Source organism: Boleophthalmus pectinirostris, unplaced genomic scaffold (assembly GCF_026225935.1).
Source record: "Boleophthalmus pectinirostris isolate CB_2022bp ecotype Guang Dong unplaced genomic scaffold, ASM2622593v1 HiC_scaffold_7, whole genome shotgun sequence".
Lineage (NCBI taxonomy): Eukaryota > Metazoa > Chordata > Actinopteri > Gobiiformes > Gobiidae > Boleophthalmus > Boleophthalmus pectinirostris.
Genome location: NW_026571473.1, coordinates 17,992,389 through 18,014,307, shown reverse-complemented (window position 1 = coordinate 18,014,307; position 21,919 = coordinate 17,992,389). Strand labels below are relative to the sequence as shown.

At 40.9% G+C, this 21,919-nt stretch overlaps 1 protein-coding gene across 1 annotated transcript in view; it reads left to right on the top strand.

Moving 5' to 3' along the window:
• elavl4 (ELAV like neuron-specific RNA binding protein 4) overlaps positions 1-21,643 on the top strand; it is a 60,703-nt gene extending 39,060 nt beyond the window's left edge. The window contains exons 5-8 of the mRNA XM_020924760.2: positions 2,159-2,312; positions 14,965-15,190; positions 18,250-18,288; positions 21,214-21,643. Coding sequence (XP_020780419.2) covers positions 2,159-2,312; positions 14,965-15,190; positions 18,250-18,288; positions 21,214-21,541 — 747 coding nt within the window. The 3' untranslated portion in view covers positions 21,542-21,643. The remainder of the gene's footprint in view (positions 1-2,158; positions 2,313-14,964; positions 15,191-18,249; positions 18,289-21,213) is intronic.
• Positions 21,644-21,919: the final 276 nt, after the last annotated feature.

Here is a 21,919-nt window from a genome sequence, read left to right as displayed (position 1 = left end):
TTTGGAAACATGTGAATGACAACTTCCAGTGTAGTAGTTACCGACACTGGGTATGTGATAAAACCACGGATTCTGCAGCAGCGGTCTTCACAACCTGCCTAAGCTTTTCATGGGGGACATCTTCGCGTCTTCGATGTCACAGCTGGTTGTAACTGTTGATCTGCTGAACATAAAGGAACACGACAATTACATTGTCTCAGCCATTTTCTCAGTTTACCCAGATTGTGTCAGAGTTACTAGGAAAAAGTAAACAAAGTAAAACAAAGGAAGTCATCCACATGTTTCCAAACATCTGCCAGTTTTCTGACTTAAGCGTGACTAGAGCCTATTGATACTAAATACTGTGGCAAGGTACTGTTCTGTAATGATGACACAAGACTCCACACCTCTCAGTTTAACACCTCACTTCCGCCTTACCACCACCTCCTCTCTCCTCTCCTTTTGACAACAACCTCCATCATCCCAAGGGGTAACAAGGTCAATTAAAAGCAGTCATTCTAAAATTAAACTTTAGGTCACACTCTGCACGCTGCACACACTCTTGGGAATATTTTCTGTGTGTAATGTCTGTAGAAGTGCTGCAGGTTTACCACTATGACACCTCAGATTTTATCGGGTTAGACGCTAATACTTTTTCATATTGAGGTGTGAGGAGAGGGGGAGGGTGCCAGGAGCTCACTGACACAGATGCACATAATCAGAGATGCATTTATACAGCGCCTGCTCACTAACACTTTCATCTTCACACTTACAGTTGGAGAACTTTTCCCCAACGCACACACAATAGCACTGGAAGCTGAGGAGGTGTTGATGGATTAGGCATCTGGACTTGGCTGACAAGGAGAGAAAAGGAGGAGAGGAGAGACAGAAGTGTGGGGGGTGGAAGTCAGGCAACCAAACGAGGAAAAATGGAAAAACAGCAGGATTTGGGAAAACCTCAAACACTGATGCTTATAGGGACATATTTCTGTTTAGATACTCATTTGAAGAAGATACATATATTATGCTTTTTCTAGTAAAACTATGTCACTGTTTTACATGTATTTATTGAAAAATGCAATATTGATCTAAAATGGCTTAGTAATAGAAATGGGACCATTGACCACTGAGCACTCTAATCTTAAATGCAGGATAGTACAGGATAATGCCAACATGTTTAAATCAATTCAAATACAACTTTGAGTAAACTAGGGAACACTACTGTAATATGGTTAAAAGGTCATAATAGTAGAATATACAGAATATGTCTCCTTTAGTAATGGTGTCTAAAAATGACAGGTCAATTTCCAATGTATTTGTTCTAGGATAATTCTTGCTCTTCATAGTTCTTACCTGCTGCCTTTATTTGTTCAGGCAATGGACTGGCCTAAGTCTTAGAACATAATCTTGTGCAGTCAAAAAATATGCAAAAATTAAACACCCTTGCTCAGAGCTTCTTGGAATGTTGATTGATTTAAGTTTTTATTTTGAATATATATATATATATATATATATATATATATATATATATATAAACAAGTGGGAGCATAGTAAACCTGTCCTCTCTAGTGTTGGTGCATCTATACAGGTGTTTCAGGTATGGTGTAGCAGCCATTTCCTGTGTGATTACTGCTACACAACAAGGCTAGAATTTACTTCATTTGTGTGGTGTTGATTGCATGTATGTTACTGTCAGGAGCTTTGCAATAAAACCATAACAAATGACTTACCTCTAATGGCATGAAATGGAACACAAAGAAAGAAAGTATTCAATAAAACCATGGTAAAAAAGAAAGAAATAACACAGCTTAATAGCTTACATAATATAGTGAAATTACTAATCTTGTCATGACTAATGCAGGCTTCCTCCAATAGAAGCTGTGTGTCCCTTTTTAATGCAGATCAAGAAAAGTTTCTAAAAGTTACAAACGTGAGTTACACGTTTTGACATGGTTCTGGTGTCTTTCATCCCAGTCTCCCTTTAAGTCACACACCTGTGGTTCCCAGTCTTCTCTGAGTCTCGCACAAATGACTCTAGAGCTACAGATCTGTGCTATTTTGAGATGAGGATAATTAAGGACACATTAGAAACATGCACATGATGTAAGGCATGTTAATGAGGAGTTAACTATAAGGCTTTGTTTCTTTGTAAATTCCTGTATCTGTGTGTGTGTTGTAGGTGTCTTACGCACGGCCCAGCTCAGCCTCTATCCGTGATGCTAACCTGTATGTGAGCGGCCTGCCCAAGACCATGACCCAGAAGGAGCTGGAGCAGCTCTTCTCTCAGTACGGACGCATCATCACATCCCGCATCCTGGTGGACCAGGTCACAGGTATCCATGGGGCAGGGTCTCCTCTCTCTCTCTGCACATGCACACACACACAACACTCACATACACGCACACACACGCTTACGCTTACATAGTAGACTGTATACTTATAACACAAACAGTCGGTCAGTCTGCAGTGTGCCGAAGCACAAATGTGTGTTTAACGATGAGTTGTACAAGAAATTCCACGCTTTCCGTTGCGTTCGGGACAAGTGTGAGTCCATGTGCACAGTGGGAAAAAGTTTTACCAGGTGAGAGTCGTGCAATGTCGATGACGAGTCCCCACCTCCCTCCCCCCGTACGCTGTCCTGGTTTTGACAAACGCAAATCTGGTCACACTAACCTGTATTCCACTGAGTCGTGTCTTTTAATCCAACAGAAGTTGACCGCATCAGCGACACAAGAGCTGTAGTTTTATCTTCGCTTTGTTTATGCAAATTAGCGATGCGGTTTTAAGTTTCGTTTCTGTGAGTTGCGCAAAACTGAATTAAACACATTATAACGTCAAACGGATTGATGTGGCTCTAGAGTCGTTACGGTTTATATGTGGTAAAGTTGAATTTATTTATGCAGATTAGTAGTGCAGATAGTAATAATAATGATGATCATTTTAATATAAAAACGTTAATGATTAATCGATAATCGACGATTGATTAAGAAAATTTCATCAAATGCCCATCCCTAGTTCAAAGTTCAGTTCACACATTTCAAAATGAACTGGTTTGTTCATAGTTCATAATTGTTTATAGTTAATAGTTTGTCCATAGTAAAAAACATTTTTCCTGTGAAATTTTACGTTGCTGTGAGCTATTATTTTTCAATATCATTGCCAAAGCTAATATAGAACCACAGACAGCAATTATTTTATGAGTTTTAACAATGAAACTATTTGTTAGATTTGAATCCTTATCCAACCAGGATGCATTAGCATTTAGGGAACAGCATTTTCCCATTGTTGCTGTCCATACAGTCCACACTAGTAGCAGCTGCAGCTTTCACCCCACAGTACAGACAGATTATTTGTTTATCAACCATAGACTGTATATATGTTATCAACACAGCAGATGCACAGTGCGAGTGCAGAAAACTCCACTGTCTGTGTGGTTAACATGAAGTTGTAGAGTTGTAGAGTTAGCTAGCACTGTTGTCAGTGCACTAAAACAGTTTTATCACCATATCACCATCTGCTGAAATCCTATAAGACACTGACATGATACCAGACAGGACAGCGGCTCTTTCTGATGGAGACATGCGCAGCAGAGTGCCAAATGGATAATCCCTCTATATTCTTTTTAGTTTTGACACAACGACGCATGCGGCGATGCGACGCTGGTGGCTAGTGTTGTTGCCAGATTTAATGTTTTTGCGCTATATATTAAGGGCTCTTTTCAGTGTGTTTCGCCAGGTTTTCACCTGGAACACTTAAGAAATCTGGCACCCTACAGAACGAAGTAGATAGCGCATGCCATTCACAGACACTAGAATGAACGCTTTCACAGTTCATTCATCAGGTAGTAATACAATGCGTTCAGTTCATGTTTGCCCAAAATATGAACACGTTCATGAACTATCAGGTACAACACTGATGTATACTCTATTTGTGATGTTTTTCTGCAGGTCAGGGCCTACTTTCTCCCCCTGTTTGCTGGAATGCTTTTCTTTCTACTTCTGGAAACACAGAATCTCAGACTATAATAGTCGCCACTCCTGTAACAGTTCTGGCTCACACAGCACAGTATTACTAATTGACAACACATACTAAACTCAAGACTGAATAAAACACCAATTAGACGTTCTATTGTTTAAATGAGGTATTGTTAAATGAGCTAATTGTTTCTTTTGATGTACTCAAATTACACAAAATACTTTCAGTTAAATTATGGCTCCGTGTTTACTTGTGTCTCCACATATAATCTATATGTGTTTGCACATTGAGGTCTCCCAGTGTTTATTGACTTGAGTGACCACTGTAGTCTTGAGCACAAGCTGTGGTGCTGTACTAAAACAATTATTACACGAGAGCCACAAGCTGTGTAATGTACATGCTCAATTACACCTTCCACTCCATCCAAAACACAGGCCTGAGTCACATCAGTCCATTGTTCTGCTCAAGGAGCCCACAGCGCGCCTCTTAGATCCATTTCAGGCTGCTGTCTGAGCCTCTAGGCTGCAACCTGCTCCAATGTTGTGTGCAATGTGTTCTGATGAGGCAGAAACACACATGCCCGCTGTAAAGCACGCTCATTTGCCTAAGCAGAGTAAATGACTGCTGGCAGTGAGGTGCATGGTATCTGTGTAAGAGCCAAGGAGAAGAGGAGACAAAGGCGCTGAATCGAGGTGGCAGGAGCCGAGAAAACAAAGAGAAAGCCCTAACCGAAGCGTCGATAAGCTCAGACGTGGGAAGACAGTCAAATGAGAAGAGGGAGGAGGCACAGAAGGCCAGGGAACAGGGCAAGACTGGAACATATAGGATTTTGCCCTCATCAGCACTCATATACAGTGTGCTTGCATGTCTCCAGCCTGTTTGCACTAGCAGATGTGTCATATACCACCATTCGATGGCCACCCAGGAGACTCCTGACCAAGCAACATGGCAACCCAACTCTCAGCAAAGCCATCCAAAACACACTGTTCTGAGCACAAACACACGCTCGTCTCACACTCTGTGCTCTGGCCACATGCAATGAATAAAACATAACAACACATGCTGCAGCGGTCGCAGCAGCCACAGCCCTCATGCATTCGACTCGGCTCCACTCACAATGGATCATTCAAAGTGCACGGCAGGTCTCACAAGTGTGGCCACAGCAACTCTCACTGTGGGCAATGTTATTATTCAAACCCAGGTGTGTTATAGGGATTTGCATTTTCAGGGTTTGAAGTAGTGATGAGCGATTCAAAAAAATTAATATAGCAATTTTTTTAAAACCAGATAGTAATTTTGATGTTATGTATGTCATGTAGACTTCCTCCTAGCTTTATTTTGCCTTCAAGAGATAAATAAAGTAATCTTCTTTTACTGAATGTTCACACTTCATTGTGATTGGTTAAATCCATCTGTCATTCACTCAGAGCATGATAGGATAGAAGTTGACCAGTAGGAGGAGTGAGGGAGGAACAGCGCTTGTGTTTGAGCATAGAATTTTTTTTTTTATTAGTGAATTAGGATATGACAATTTCACCAACATAACATATAGTCACAGGGATACTGACCTACCCCAAGGTGTTTATTTCCTAATTTAAGTTATAATAGCAACCTCCATAATGAAGTTGTTTCATAAGAGGTGGTCTTCAGGTGGTCTTCAGTCTATGCCAACACAATAGTATGTATACTCACCATGAGGATAATGTGGGAGAGGAGGAGAGGTTGAGCGGGTGTCCCCAGACCCCTGAGGTTAAGGATCAGCAGGAGAAATGTTAATGATTAATTAGATGTTGGAATATGTGGTGATTAAAAACATGGCTGACTCTGAGAGCAGTGCGCGAGCCTCATATTTCTAACTGTACCATAGCGCACACAACACACACTCCCACACTCTCACCGCTATTAGGAGAGAAATGGGCTGCAAATTAAAACTCTCCTGTGATTGCAAAAGTGTAAGTACAGAACAAGGGAAGAGAGCAGAGGCCCACGGAGAGACAGAGATAGATTTGTGCTGTGTGCTCCACAAAGCCCTGGTTCAATAAGTAATGCAGAGCCCAGGGAATCGGCCGCACTGTCCAGCCCCTCGCCAGGCTGCAGTCACTGTCTGGAAATAGCTGCTTGGAGAAAGAAAATGTACCAAACATCTCATATTTGATTTACATTTATGGTTTTTAGTCTTATTTTGATTATGTTTTACTGCCTTTTAAGTGTTTATACTCGCAAAAAATATGTTACTATGTTTACTAAATTGAAAAGCATTGCAATAGCCAAGACCACCACCAGGATTAGTGCCTCATCTTTTAATTATTGGCAGTAAATATCTACATTATGACACCTGTTACTGTTTGTACAATACACTATATCAAGCAGCATTAGGCTTATTTTTCATCAAAGTTGTTTTGTTAGATATAGTATACGTAGATGGAATTATCAGTGGTGAGCATTTATCATACGTTGTAAGCAGTGGTGAACTAAACAAATAACTCATTTGTATGGGGCTTGCTGGTCATATATGTATTATTGTAGTGCCTGGTTAATGTTCAGTCTATTAAAGACTCTATATTATGCTATTTTCTGATCTATGTTATACTGTTGTTTCCTCATCACAAACATACCTGGAGTTATATTTGCTCATGTTTAACACATAAACCTTGCTTATTTAAACAGAAAACACTCCACCTTGTGATGTGGTAAACTCTGTACACCTTCACTAGAATAATTTGACGATTTTGATTGTTTCAGCCCTGGAATTTCTAGTAACTACTGAACAAAAGCTAAAAGGTAGCTGTTAACTTGAAAAATACCATTAAATCACATCACATAGTGGAGCAGAGTATTTTGACCTTTGGAGATGTAGACAGTCTAATAATAAAAGCTTAATAAAACGTGTGAATGAAACACAACTTCAAGTATGATTTTGATGAGCAACAACATTATAACATGACTTAAAACTCACAAGAGTCAATTAAGCCTAATATAGAGCCTTTAAACACAGTAGTTCCATTTTGCTGGAGTCAGTGCCTGGAAATTGCAAAAGTAGAAAATGTTCAAATGTTCGTGTTTATTAGTAGCTTCTTAGAGTGGTGTTCATAAATAATGGAATTCAAGCTGCCGGTGTGACATTGTAGAAATCTGTCGACATCAGTGATTCATTAGCGCTGCTGTGTATTTATTCATTCATTGACGTACACAACTCTGATTCAGATGCAATACAAAGCAGGGGGAGATCGGAAAAGATCCCACACACAATGTAGAAAGACAAGAGTATCCACATGAAGTTGCTGATGTAATTGATGTTGTTGGCTGACCAATGGCAGATGGGAAAGCTCGTCTCCAGATCCCACTAGGCTAAATTGGGAACGCCAAGTCTGTTGTGTCCGACCTCCTCATCAACAGCATGCTCTCTCCAGTCACTCTGGTGCTCAAAAAGACAAGAAAAACTCAGCTGTTAGCATAAATCAAGCCAAAATCCCCCCCAGAAGTGCCAAATTGTCCCGAAGACTCAACTTGACAAAGGAAACACTCCATTCTCTGTACTCTCTATTCCTTCTGAATAAATCCGATTGTATGTGGTAGCTATGTTTTGAATCCAAATACTACAGAATTTTTATTTTAAGGATTACAACTTCTTAATCAGAGTCTGGCACCAAGTTATCTGAACACTGATCTGCTCATTTGAATACTTGTGACTTGATGACCAGTTTCAGCAGTTTCGGCGTAATTGAAATCAACATGGACACCCGAGAGGCAACATGAGATAACAAAACAGGAATGGTTTTGTAAGTGGTTGCTGCTGACAGATATTTTTTCATTTAGGTTATAAAAAATAAAATTTGCCCATTTGAGTGTTTAGCTCTCTTGTTTAGACTGTTGTCTGTGTGGGCGACTCAGTCCTGTAATTGAATTATTTTCTTCCCTTTTAGGTGAATTAACAAAATAAGCAATTAAAGTTCAGTGTTTGTTTTTATTGGTAAACATGGTTCTTATATGTTAAAGTGGCCATCAAGAACAGGCTTATTAGCAGCTGTAAACATCTACATCTCAGTGCACATCATCATTGCACTACCAGCATGAGAGAATATGCAGGCAGTTATAAATGATACTAATAACTGGCTTCATGGTGTCCCGGAATAAATCGAACAAAAAACCTCTGGGGCATAATGTTTTGAACCTTGTAGTGCTGCCAAGCTGGACGCCAGACTGAGCCGTGATTCAGTTTCAACAATATGGACTAGTCTGTTGCAAAATGTCCATATTTTGATTTTGGGATCACTTTACATTCATCCATCAGTATGCTATCCAGTTAGTAACCTTGGACAAATTTCAGTTGTGAAGAATTTCTAGATAACGTGCAGAATGTAAGCAAAAAACAAAATGCTGAACTTCCTTTCTTATTTACATGTGCAACAGAGCGCTTAATATTCCACACTTCTTCATCTACCACTAGGGAAGACTTTAGTTTAAATAGATAATATCCCAAATGTGCTTTGAATTTTCAGCTAGCTATTCCTGCTATTACCTCCCACCCCTGTCTCTGAATAAAGGTCAATAGTTGAGCGATCAATACGTGCAAATATCTTGGATCCACTCTCTGGTCTGGTGCCAGCGCTGCTCTGTGTGCAAATTTAATTGCAGCTTAGTGAGTGTAAGGATGGCTGCTGTGAAAACGCTGAGGCTGCGTTTCCTTCATGTGGGATGGAAGAACACAGCAGGGAAGGTTCTCATGGTAACTCTTTAATGCGTCATATAACTGTGGATAGAAATGTCAGGAGTTGTATTACACTGAAATCCAGCTAACGCAATTGACATTATGTACAGTTCCACACATAGGTAAAAGCTTCCCCTGGGATAATTACTACATATTAATCCACCAGGTGAGACCAGGTGACAAGATTTTTTCATCCAGGATTTTTTTTTTCACCGATGAGAATGTCAAGACTCAAACTGTGAAAAAGTATTACAGCAAAGTCAAGAAAAATAAAACACTTAAATTCTGTTTTACTATCCCATAAGAAAGTAACTACCACACTGCATTACTCATCCCAATTGTGCATTACCATTGCAATCATAGCTCCAAACTCTACGTTTGCCAGATCATTTGGTAAGGACGTCACAAAACAAGCAGCTGTTGTTGCCTGTATTTTTAGATGTAGGAAATTGGCTGTGTGAGTAAAAAGACTAGTCCCTGGGAAGCTGTAAGCCACTAATCTCATGTGTGCACACAAGCTTTTCAATTTAAAAGTATCTGATTAAACACACATTTGGCCTGATGTGTGCAGAAGACTGTAGGGACTTCAACAATTTAGGCAAAAAATATTTCATTTTACTAGGTACAAGCTGTAGAGCTCTCAGTAGAATAGCAAGTTATGAAAGTTAATTGAAAAACAAAATATACTTCAGTTTTAGACAAAGCAATATTTGATGTGTACCACACAGGTTGACTGTAAAACATGGCTGACAAGAGTAAAATTCTAGCTCTAGTACTTCCATATGGTACGTGTAAAAGTACAGATGTTGTCATGATGCTAAAATTTCTAAATCAATTTCAATACTAAGGGAAAGATTTGATATTATTTAATATTACCTTGTGGATTTATTCCAGCTCTGATATGAATCGAGACCAGCTCTTCAGAAAATGTAAAATTTTCTGCTTTTTTTTAAGTATCAATTCTTTCTCAAATGATTCTAGTTTTGAAGCTAGTATTATTATCGCTTAGTATAAACTGTAGATATTGATACTTTTGAGAACCCTAATTACATTGTTAACAAAACATGTTATAGCACGATAACACTTATATTTTCTGCTTTAAACCTTTGGTCTGTGTTATCTTGGGCTTGGAAACATCAAAGCCATATCAACTCCAAGGTCAGAAAAACACCTCTCTTCTTACCGTGGTGGACACTCAAGACTCCTCAATTCACTGCATGGCTCCTGCCCTGAGTTTTAGTTCCACCAAATCATTAATGTAAGCACGGTGAGCTCATGAATTTCAACAACACTGACTTTTCCCTCAAATGAGTTCCCCTTTTTTCTCTCTATACAGTTCCCTCCGTCTGCTGGCTTGAATAATAAACGCTTCCCTTCATAGCTGTAGTGAATCTCATTTGTAAGAACGGTCAAGGTAAGACTAGAGGAGAGGTGACCGCAGCCTTGGCTTGTGCTATCATCTCCTGTCTCGCCACTTCTATAGCTGTAATCTTTTAGTTGCTAGAGATATGCACATCCAAACACTCACCCACACACAAATATAGCAGACAGATGGTTGGATCTGGGCTTTGACAGAGGCTAAAGCACAGGGCACCTAGCGCTCTTCAAAGTCTCCTCCACTCTCCTCTCATCGTCGTTTCAAATGCCATATGTAGCCACGCACACTAATGTTCCTTAAAACAAGGACATGGCTCTTTTCAGCTTTGTTCAAGTCTCTTTAATTAGCAAATGGCACAAAGAGAGTGTTTTCATTTTGCCTTTGCGCTGCTATGAAAGGGAGTGGAGTCAGCGTGTACAGTTGGCAGCTATAAATGATCCTCCAAAATACATAAAGCAAAGGAGATTTAAGTGAATTACGCGTGGTTACTGCTGCATGGGAGATGATAAAGTAGGTCTGCACAATAGAATGGAAAAAAACTGAGAAATGCAATGAGAAAGAATGGCCAAAGCAAAGCATAATTATGTTTTGACATTAAAGATTCACTGCATAACATTTCTAGCGGAGGGTTCAGCACCTGCTTGTCTCCATGGAAATGTTATTGCTTTGTCTAGAATGTTCCACAGTATAGATTAAACCTATCATGAGGGATACAAGCAGGTTACAGCACTACACTACATTAATTTCAGATGTGTGGAGAATTGCCTCTATTCACTGAAGAAACTATTGTATTTTTGAGCAATAGGAACACCCAAAATTAAATATGGATATGTTTAATGTCATACCATGGAACATTCCAGACAAAGAAATAACACGCTCCATATATCCATGGAGATAAGCAGGTGCACCTTTAAATTAACAAAAGAAAAAATAAATAAATACAACTGGTGATGGATACATTGGGCATCAGCTGTGTATAGAAAACACACAAATAAAAACAATGATATTAAGGTGTGGTACTTTAAACTATTTTTTTTTAGACATTCTTGTATGAATGAGGTGTGTGAATGAAGATCAGATAGGGCATTGGGGGCACGTATCAGCAGCCTCACTTTTTTCCGTCTGCCCCAGGGCTTATCATAAGGAGGAAGTCATCTTTTGTGCATACCTAGCTTAAATATTTCTCTTATTTTACAAAGTTTTTGATTCAGCACTGCCAACAACAACTCTGCGATGCATTGTGTGAATCCCATATACCAGATGGTGTAATAGCCTGCAGTCAGTTCCCTCACCTTGCTAAGCTGACTTCTTCTCACTCGTGTTTGGCGAAATGATAGTGACTTTTAGTGCAAAAGAAAGAGGTGCTTTGTTCGGGGCAGGGGCACACCAGAATAGCTCCTAGTTTGCTTTCATCATCCTCCCTCCTAACATCCTCCACTCTGGCTTTGTCCTTTCCTTCTCTACTCCTCCACTCTTCTCTTTCCTTCACTTCAGACCCTACCCCCTCCCCATGTTATTAGTAAGGCAGCCAATGTGCCCGTCTGTGTGTGCTAGCTGCAGATAAGCGCAGGTAGGGAGAGTTACATAAGCCTGCGTTGATTACTGTGGAGGAGAGGCACTGGCAGAGGGGCGAGCGAGCCGGAGACGAGGGACAGGAGTGAGGGAGACAGATTGCTGTACCTTACTAAGTACAATGTGCTCTAATGCTGGCTGTTTGGCTGGCTGGTGCTTGATAAGTAACCCTGGCTTCTGGGGCGGCAGCAGAGGACAGTCATTAAGTTGGAATGACAGCTCGCCTTGTAAATGGCATCCTGTTTTTTGTTTTCATGTTGAACGAATAAAATATGCTCTTGTCAGGTCTGCTTCATTAATATGGCCGATATTGGCATCATACGGAGCTTTCATTATTTTTTTCAGCATGTGGTTGTTTGCATAAATTAGGAGCGTGGAACAGTCTAGGAAAGGTGCCATGTATTAATTGTTTTTATGATGTGTCAAAAAATTCATTTAACTAATAATTGAAGACCGCTGAGCACCGTGTTCAATAGACTCCAATGCTGTAAATTATTTCTTCAGGGCCCTAGCTTCTTGAAATATTCAGAGAATTTAATATATGATTAATTTTTTTATTTTTTACTACACATTTATTGAAGTTTTAAACCCAACACCAAATTGCTAAAACACTTAAAGCTTCAGCAAAAAAACAGACTATACTAAAAGCATGTTGGTTTTTGTTTTTATTTTTTGCACTGAAAACTCTAGAATTACATGTGTCTTTACTGTGAGCAGGCTTGCATCTCCACAGACCAGACTTGTGGCCTGGGGTGGATCTCCATCTGCTTGTCTCAATGGAAATATTTTGGCTATAATATTCCATGGTCATAGATAGACTGATATTAAGATATTTATTTCCAAGAATGGTCAAAATTTGTTGTAACTTTCTATTCCAATAGAATTATGCAGGTACTATTCCATTTCCAGAAAGTTACATGATGTTGCTTTAGGTACATTCAATAATTCTTTAACTATTTTTTTAGCAATAATGACATTATTTAGCATCAATCAGAATTTTCACCTTTTTATTTCTTTGCTATCATAAGCGGATAAAGGGTTAAAAGGTCTGTCTTCTTAGTGTTGTCTCCACTCACCCTGAGGCACAAATGATGATTGTTTATCGTCAAACAGCGCAGGAGGTGATGGGGTCAACCATCACCTCAGCCCTCTTATCTACTTACTCTATGACTCCACAAAGCTAAGGGCGCCTGATCCAACTGCCGAGCTGATACATCTCTGTCTCGAATGCCTTTCACTCAGGAGCACTCTGGTCACGGCCATCTCTACTGCTCTTTCACACCTCTTTCTCAACAGTCTGCCTCTCCAAAGCTCCGTTATGTGCATGCTCCAGCCTGCATCTGTATGCCAAGCACCCATCCAGGGGCCCTCCAGCCAGATACCAGCTTAGGAGACGCTCAAGGCCAAACAAGTGTGTGGATTAAAGGACGAATACATCCCTCTCCCTTTCCTTTATGTTGTCTCCATGGAGGAAGTGAACAGACAACTCTCCCACCCTTAACCTACTGTTGAGGTGCCATTTAGCAAGGCTCTTGAGTTTGAAGAGCAATACCGCCAAGGCTCTTGAAGTCATTACTAATTAGCAAGGCAGTTATAGGTGCAAAAAAAAAAGAAAAGTGTGCAGTATAAGTCCGCCATAGTTCACCCTTGTTTTCCACCTATAACTGTTCATGCGTTACAATTGCAGTAACAAATTACACTTGCTGCTGTGTGTTGCATAGAACCCAGCTGTATTATTTTGATTTTTTCGTGTGAGAAGCTAATTAGACTGTACAGTAACAGTGATGGCGTGAGGCGAAGCGAGAGGTGGGATTGGGAAAAGCAAAGCAGAAAGGTAAAAATGGGACTAAAACAGAGCCATTTACTTTGAATAGCAGTTAATGAGAAGCTCCAGCAGCCACAGACACATGCTGCTGCTCTGCTGTGTGCACCGCAGAGGCGCGTGTAGACTACTGAAAGTGATTAAACCAACTATAATCATTTTGGATTGGTCTTTTTGTAGTGTGTTTAACTTTTTACGTTAAGTCATTCAGAAATATCAGCGTTTTGTGTAGTAATGGTAAATGTACAGCTGTACCCGTCCCAAAGTTGTTGTTTTATATTGTAGCACATTGGTGTCCTACAATACAAGTTCACTGAGCCCATCAACTGAAAAATCCCCCCAAAATCTGTATATATTTATTTCTTCTTAATTATCTCCGACCAATAGATTCCCAAATTTTTTGTTGGCCATGCCTGCATTTTTTGCCAGAATCATTTGCTTTCAAAGAATTAGTTCACACTGGTGCTTAGGCAGAATGTAAAACTCCTGATCCTGCTCATTTTCCAGAGTAAAAAGAAAAGAGCAGTGAGAAGTGGTCAAGGTGCTTTTTAAAATCAAAATTCAGGAAGTGCACGCATCATGAGACAAGCCAGCAGCAAGAGTGAAAAAGAGATGGAGAGAGCCCTGGCATGTACAAAAATGTGGAATAACAATAAGGAGAGCTTTTTATGTGTGAGGAAGACTGCACAGAATGATGCTCACACAAAATTCCCTTTTTTTTCTCCATGGCTTCTTTTCTTCAGTGCAGCGCACAGAGATGCCTGTGTGCACACAGTATTATGTAAATAGTCTCTTCACCAGAGTGCCGCTGTCACCGAGCGAGCATCCTCTGGGCTATCGAGGCAGCCTCATTAAAACAAGGCACCACATCCATTAATAGATAACACACACACATACATACACATACACACATACACGTATACAGTCAGCTACATGCAGCGCACTCACTCCAATAAAAGACCTCCCAGGAAGAGTGTCTTTAAATGCTTCTCTCAGGTGGCAGTCAAAAAATATCACCAAGAAAACCACTCAAATGTCAGTGTTCAGCATGCATGAAGAGAAAGGACTGGTCTGCTTCAGAAACAGACAATTCAAGCCTGCTACTGTAGAGACTTTGGGGCTGTGTGTGGCTCTGCATCATTATCATAGTCTGTCATAGTCATAGACTGTAAAGGGGAGTTAAAAGTTTGATGCTAGTTTATCATTCATCTAGATGCCCATGTGAAAGAGACTACTATTTCACTCTATTTCACAGGTGCAGCACTTTGTAAAAAGCTCTGTTTGTAAACTGTGCTATAACAGAGTGGCCTGAATATATATAACTTTGTCAAGGCCTTCACCACCTCTATTCTGATGTTATCTGTGATATACCTTCCATCACAATCTTAACTCATTTGTTGAGGATGTTTTTAAGCCCACAGTTATACCTGTCATGTCATTCAACAGTCTTCATAATGCCTGCGTCTGTGTTGTGATTCAACCCCGTAAAGTAAAGGGAGCTTGTTTGTTTGTGATGTGCTGGCCCCTCAGGTGGTTCCCGAGGTGTGGGCTTCATTCGCTTTGACAAGAGGATAGAAGCAGAGGAGGCCATCAAGGGTCTGAACGGACAGAAGCCGTCCGGAGCTGCCGAGCCCATCACTGTCAAGTTCGCCAATAACCCAAGCCAGAAGACCAGCCAGGCTCTTCTGTCACAGCTGTACCAGTCCCCAAACCGCAGATACCCAGGCCCCCTGCACCACCAGGCCCAGCGCTTCAGGTCAGTGTCTTGCAGACACCACTACATGGGAGGGAACAACTGTGACCAAAATGTTTTATTTGTGTATTTGAATATATTCCCACCCTTTTAGGAGAAAATCTTGTTTTTTGAACTTGTAAAATGATTGCACCACAATTGACTTTTAAATGTTGTTTGCCAGAAATGCCACTGAATCACAGACCTTTCAGCCAAGTGCACATGATTCTAGAGAAAATATGACGCAACAAAGTGAAACAAGTGTAAAAGACTATATTAGTCAATATTACACTGACAAAAATAAATCTACCATAGAAATGTATATATCACATATATCCAGAACTTAAACCAATGAGTTAAAAGGTTGGGAATTGTCTTATTATTAGCTTTTATGTTCCTTTCTCTGTACTATGCATTCATTGAGGTGGTAGAATGTCCCCTACAGAAAACAGGTGCTTTGCTGCACCTGGCACAGGTGTGCGTCATACTCAAGCCCAGCCCTCATCAAACAGGAAGTGTTCAGAAGAGACTGTGGGGTTCTGTTCTTCACTGTGTTACATTTCACTCCATTTCATCATGCTCATAGTGGCTCCATTCTCTGATGACTCGAGCAAAAACATGCATTTATACGTCTACAGAATAATATTAGGCAAACAAGCTTCATGTCTTCACAAAAGGGCTGTTGTTAAATTGTCAATTTGTAAATTATCAAACCAAGTTTATTATTATTACTGTGTACATTTTGCACTATGGTCAATTATTTAAGACATTAAATATTTTTAAAGTTTTAAAGTTAGTTTATGCTGCATTATTGCATATATCTTCCTGTCCTCTCAGAGTTGTGCATGCACCTTTCTCTCTCTCCTTCAGGAGGAGTAAGCTCATCATGCTGTTTACTCTCAATCAAAGTCAAAGCTTAGAAAGTATTTTTCCTTGTGGAGCAGCCTCCCTGGTGTGACACCGCTGTAGCATGGCTGTGTGTCTGTGATACGCCAAGCCAATTTACAGGCTCTGCAGGAGCGCTGTCGCTTCTCATCACAGCTCACATCCATAGGACACTTCCTCAGTGTTCCCCTGCTCCCAGGATGCCCTGCTTAAACCTGCACTCACTTTTGGAAGTCACAGATGTGCCTGATGCACCCGCTTCCTTCTGTAACTGTCCAGAAGCAAGTTCACAGTGGAGCAGAGGACACTCACACATCTGATATGTCCTCTCAACAATGTCATATATAGGGCAGGTTTTTAAGGCTGCACAAGAAACACATTTGTATCAACATTCAAATAGAGAGAATAAAATCCTCCTACAGTTCTAATTATACCCATCCTGTGTGACTTAATCATGTGGGCCTGCTGTAACTCTAATTAATGTATAATGTGCTTGTACGGTCCCTCTCCAAGACAGCAAACATAATCGACACCAATAATACACCAAGCCCTAGATACCCACTCGTTTCCGATTCTCTGCTGTTAACTAATGATACTAATTAGCAAATTAGCCTTATTATATCCAGGGCAAGGGCCAATTTTAATTGAAGTCATTTTTGTCAAAAAAAGAAGACAAAAGCCTCCATTCCTACATTGTGTAATATGAAGGTACAAAAGCCCTATTGTTTGTGTGGAGCTTGGAGAGGCGGTGTGGAGAGCTGGCAGGTGAGCGTGCATCAGAGCCTCAGTGTGCCTCAGTGTGCCTCAGTGTGCCTCAGTGGGAATGGGTACATGAGAGGGGCCAATGGGACAGGAGCACAGCAGCAGGTTGTTTTGTTGTAGCCCCTGGGCCCGGCAGCCAGCAGATATCTTTCCAATTGACTCATTTACCTACAGATCTGCAGCTTGTTCTGCTCCTTCCACTGTCATGGACTAATTAAAGCACCAGTAGCCCTCTAATCATAATGTTTAGACATGTGTGTCCATCGACTCATACTATAACCATGAACAGGCAAACCAGGTTACTCACTAGGTGCAAGCTAATGATTTTGAATGTTGTGTAGCACTATTATGGACTTAGGTACATCTTACTATTTGCCTTTAAAACTTAATGTAAAAACACAACAAACACCACCAAGAATGTTATCCTGTAAGTCACCTCCAAATCTGTAGGATTCTCAAAATGAATGGCACGTCAGTAGCCAGCTGTTGGCTCAGTTAGCTGTGGCCCTGGTCCATTAAGCCAGAGAAGTTAATAAGACATAAGACAGGCCAGACCCGCGTGAGTAATGAAGGTCATTGAGTCACTGAGCCCACTGCGTCCGCACAAGAAGGCCAATCTTTCAAACTGCCCACATAAACTATCCTAAAAACATGCAGTATTGCTCTAGCTAAACGTGGAAATGTATTGAGTCTGGTTTATTTGCTTGGATGTAGAGTGTCAGACATTTCACTAAATATGCCTGCTTCAGACCCAGATTCATAGTGGCTTGCTAAATGTTGTACTTAGTTTAATTGTTGAGTTGGGTTGCCTCATCAACATACCAGTCCCCATCCTGTGTCTTACTCACTCACCATTATTCAAATACCAGCCATTACACTGACAGAACTCTGACGAAGGGCATTTCCCTCTTCTCCGTCATCTCAGATGTTCTCAATTTGTTAATTACTTAATTGAGTTAACAAATTACTAAGCACTACGTGTCTCCCTTTAACCTTTTATTGTTTATCACATTATCTCTGTGGTGACCGTATACCAGTGTAGTGTGTTATGGCTGTATTTAAACAGAAGATTTGTGCAGACATAAATTATATTATGGCTAGTATACTGTCTGACTAAGAATCAAGAGTAGCATTGGAAATAACGAGCGAGTGAGGCACTGCAATTCAAGTGTGCCTTGATGATTTTCCTGCAATATAACTGAGCTAGAACAATATCGATGAATAGTTTGGGAAATCTGACCGTAGTGACTGTGTGGTGCACGACACAGTGCCAACTACAATGAAGATAATTTTCAGTAATGGGCCAGTTATGTGTGTTTGTTTGCTGTGGAGTGAGGAAGACCATGTAGTTCCTAAAGGGACTAAAACATTAGTTCCATTGAGTGACGCGAACCATCTGCCCACCATTAACCCCAGAACCCTCCTTCTCTTTACAGGCTGGACAATTTGCTTAATATGGCCTATGGCGTAAAGAGGTAATTAAAACTTCACCCAATGCCAGATGTCCATGTTGACTCAATGATTTTTCAATATTGTTTTCTTTGGTTGTGGTTATTATTTAGTTTGTGTTGCCTTGTATTTTTGCAGTCTCTTGTTTGATTTGTTTGGTTTTGCCTCTTCAGCTTGAGTTGGTTTCTGACTCATTTTAGGTATAAAAAGAGAACATAATCTCTTTATTTTCACTGGTGATGAATTTGCTTTGTTTTGATTATAGTGGTGGTGTTGTGTGTTCGGAACAACTTCTTGGTTGTAGTTCTTATTTTGAGGTGTATTTATCTGGATTTAGGGTCTCCGGCCTTGTCACATTTAACCAATTTGAGAAAACCTATTTTAAATATGTCAGACTTATAACACAATACAAGTTCAGTTAAGGTTTGAGATGTATGCAAGCAGATATTTGAGACATAATCAACATTACTGACATAATATTATCAAAATGACAAATTCCCCTAAATGTGTTGGCAGCAGCCGCTTCAAAGCCGTGGCATTTGGCTGGGACATTGACAAGGCTGGATGATCCTGAATCCTGCTGGAAACAGGAAACTGTTTCACTGCAGACAGCTCCAGCTTTGCTCGGCACTGCTCTGCTCCAGCTCCTCCCGCTCACCTCCATGTTTCATTTTGCTTTGGGCTGCCATAGGTGTTACATAAGCCCTAGTAGACAGTCTGCAGACAGAAACTTCATATACTGACAGTGTGAAAGGGCATGTTACAAGCACAAGGGTCACTCAGTTCCTTCTTAACACCCTAAACAAGCAACTTCTGGTGTTGTCTTTGTCATACGCTTGAACATTGCTCATCATTGTGTGAGTTTCTTCAACAGTGTTTTCGGAGCACTTTTTATTGCCTATCACCTTATTAATTTCCTGTTTCCTGGGTTATTATAGACAGAAACAAAAGGTGTAAAAGCTGAAAATGGTTGGGTTTTGAAAGGAAGAATAGCTATCTGGTCAGCCACACTGTTGCTATGCAACCTCAGGGCCTGTGTGTAACATTGGTTAGTGTCCGGACCCTCTCTGATGGGTACAGCCACATGCATTTACCCAGTGCTCGCACTCGCATATAGAGACAATCATCCTCACAGTATTGCTAACCTCCAAAGCGCCCCTGCGTACTCGCATGCCCCCCACTCTCTGCTCGTGCATACCAATGTACCCAGCGGGGTCCACCATACACAGTTGAGCATGTCAGACAGGTCCTGATATGATGAGGCAAGAAAGACTCCCACACGATAAAGAAAATATTTTATTCATCTTACTATGTTGCAAAACAGGTTGCCACAGACAATGAACCAAAGATAACCTCAAACTATTTATTTGCAAACAGTCTGCAGTGGACCCAGAAAATGCCACCAGATGTGCTTTTATTATGCCTGCATTAAATTGTGTTTAGACCCACAGGAAATACAGTCATTTTTTGTGACTTAACTCATGATAAAGCTCCCCACACGTTGAAATTGAAAGCCCTTGAAGCCAATGTCACCAGGCCTGTTCTTGTCTAATAGTCCTGGTACCACACAAAGCCAGCAGCAGCCTGTGCATGACCAAAGTCACACAGGAAGGTCGTAGTGACTGCTGGCCATATATAGTCATTGGAGGAAAGGGGAGGGCGGGGCCTGAGCAGTGAGCAGTGCTATTGATCGGTGCCACGAGTAGAAAACAGAAAAGGCTGCAGACTGCACGAGGAGTGGGAGGAATACACTTTGTACCTTAATGCCACTGGGCTGTAAAGTGCTTCCATTTTCCTTTTAGCTCGTTCTCTGTGCCCTTCACCTCCTTCCCTTATGAAAGCTGCACTCTTCCAGACAACTGCAGCAAAGCGGAAATCTCAATTAAAACACAGCCAATAATGCCCTTATTTGTTTCTTGGTGAGATGTGGCATAAGAAATGAACCTTTTTATCTCATTTACCTTTTTATTTAAAAGTGGGGGATATTTTCCACTTTTCTCAGTCGCTTTGAGCAGAAAAGCAATTAAAGGAAGTCAACTGAGGACCAAAATCTCATCTGAAGAAAAGCAGCAGATTATGAAGTGAATGAGAGCAGATTTAGCAGGATGGTGCATGATCTCTGATGATTTCTTCCACCAACTGCTTAATTCATCAGTTTCCTGCAATTTAGCCCTTAAAAGAGCCACTCAAGGACACACAAAAAAGACAAAAAAGTGCCGTCTCCATCTCCTTGAGCAGAAACACAGCTCAGCACATTGTCGTCAGTCGCAACAGGAGGCCTTTGAGGAGTGAGGGGATCAGGCAGGATTTGAGAGCTCACATAGGCACATATACACTGGGCTGCATCTCCAGCATACATGCACTGAGCAAACAGCTGTGCATGCCTTCTAACTCATTTATTATTTGCTTTGGAGATCAGTGTCTGTGCTTGGACTACTAAATGCAAATAGTTTAAATCAGGCCTTTAGGCGAGGCATTTGAGATGCAGACAAAGCTACTGCAGCCAGCAGCTAACAACTGAAGGTACAGTCCTACATCAACAAAGTAGAATATGACTGAAGTTAAACAAACTCTCTTCATGTATGCATTCACTTTTATTTAGTACATCTACAGTATATTGTAAAAACAGATGCACAATGTGCCATATTTTCATTGGCGCTTTAATTTTTCTTTATACAGTATGGCATGTACCAGTAATTTGCTAAAACAATTTATTTTTGCTTCTAGCATGTCCCCTTTTTATATCAGATGAACTTCCTAATACATATCCTCCATTTATTTGGTCATTCGGGCTTGGGACTGACACCAAAAATACAGTTTAATAAAAAATGTTCTAGTATAGTAAAGTATTCTATAGTTTGATGTAGGACTGTGGGTAGGTTACTTGGTGGTTGTAGCCTTTGTTTTACATGTCTGATGGACCATATTGTCTTATTTCTCTTCTCTCACAGGTTCTCCCCCATCACTATCGACAGCATGACCAGCCTGGTGGGCATGAACATCCCAGGCCACACAGGGACGGGCTGGTGCATCTTTGTCTACAACCTGTCCCCAGACTCAGACGAGAGTGTCCTGTGGCAGCTCTTCGGCCCATTCGGCGCTGTCAACAATGTCAAAGTGATCCGTGACTTCAACACCAACAAGTGCAAAGGCTTCGGCTTCGTAACCATGACGAATTATGACGAGGCGGCCATGGCCATCGCCAGTCTCAACGGCTACAGGTTGGGTGACCGCGTCTTGCAAGTCTCCTTCAAGACTAACAAGACACACAAGTCCTGAACTCTGAGCGGAGCGAGCAGTGACCCCACCACCAGGGGTCAAAATTGCCCCTCGACCTCCACCCTTCCCTTAGGCCCTTCCACGACCACACTATAACAGCCATCCAACAGCTAACTCCAACGGGAACAACACAACCAACAAACCAACCAATTGAACTCTACTTCTATGGCTTATACTATAACTTTGGACCTATAAGCCAATGTTGCCTAAGTATTACAAAAATGATGAAAATGTTCATAAGTTTTTGGAAGCTCCTGTTATAACGCAGGCTTCTCTTTGTTGTATATTCTGTTCGTTGTGGTTGTTCTTGATGATTTCTCTTCAGTGTAAACAGTAGCAAACCCCCATTCCCTAATTTCAGAGAAGAGAATGTCCTTT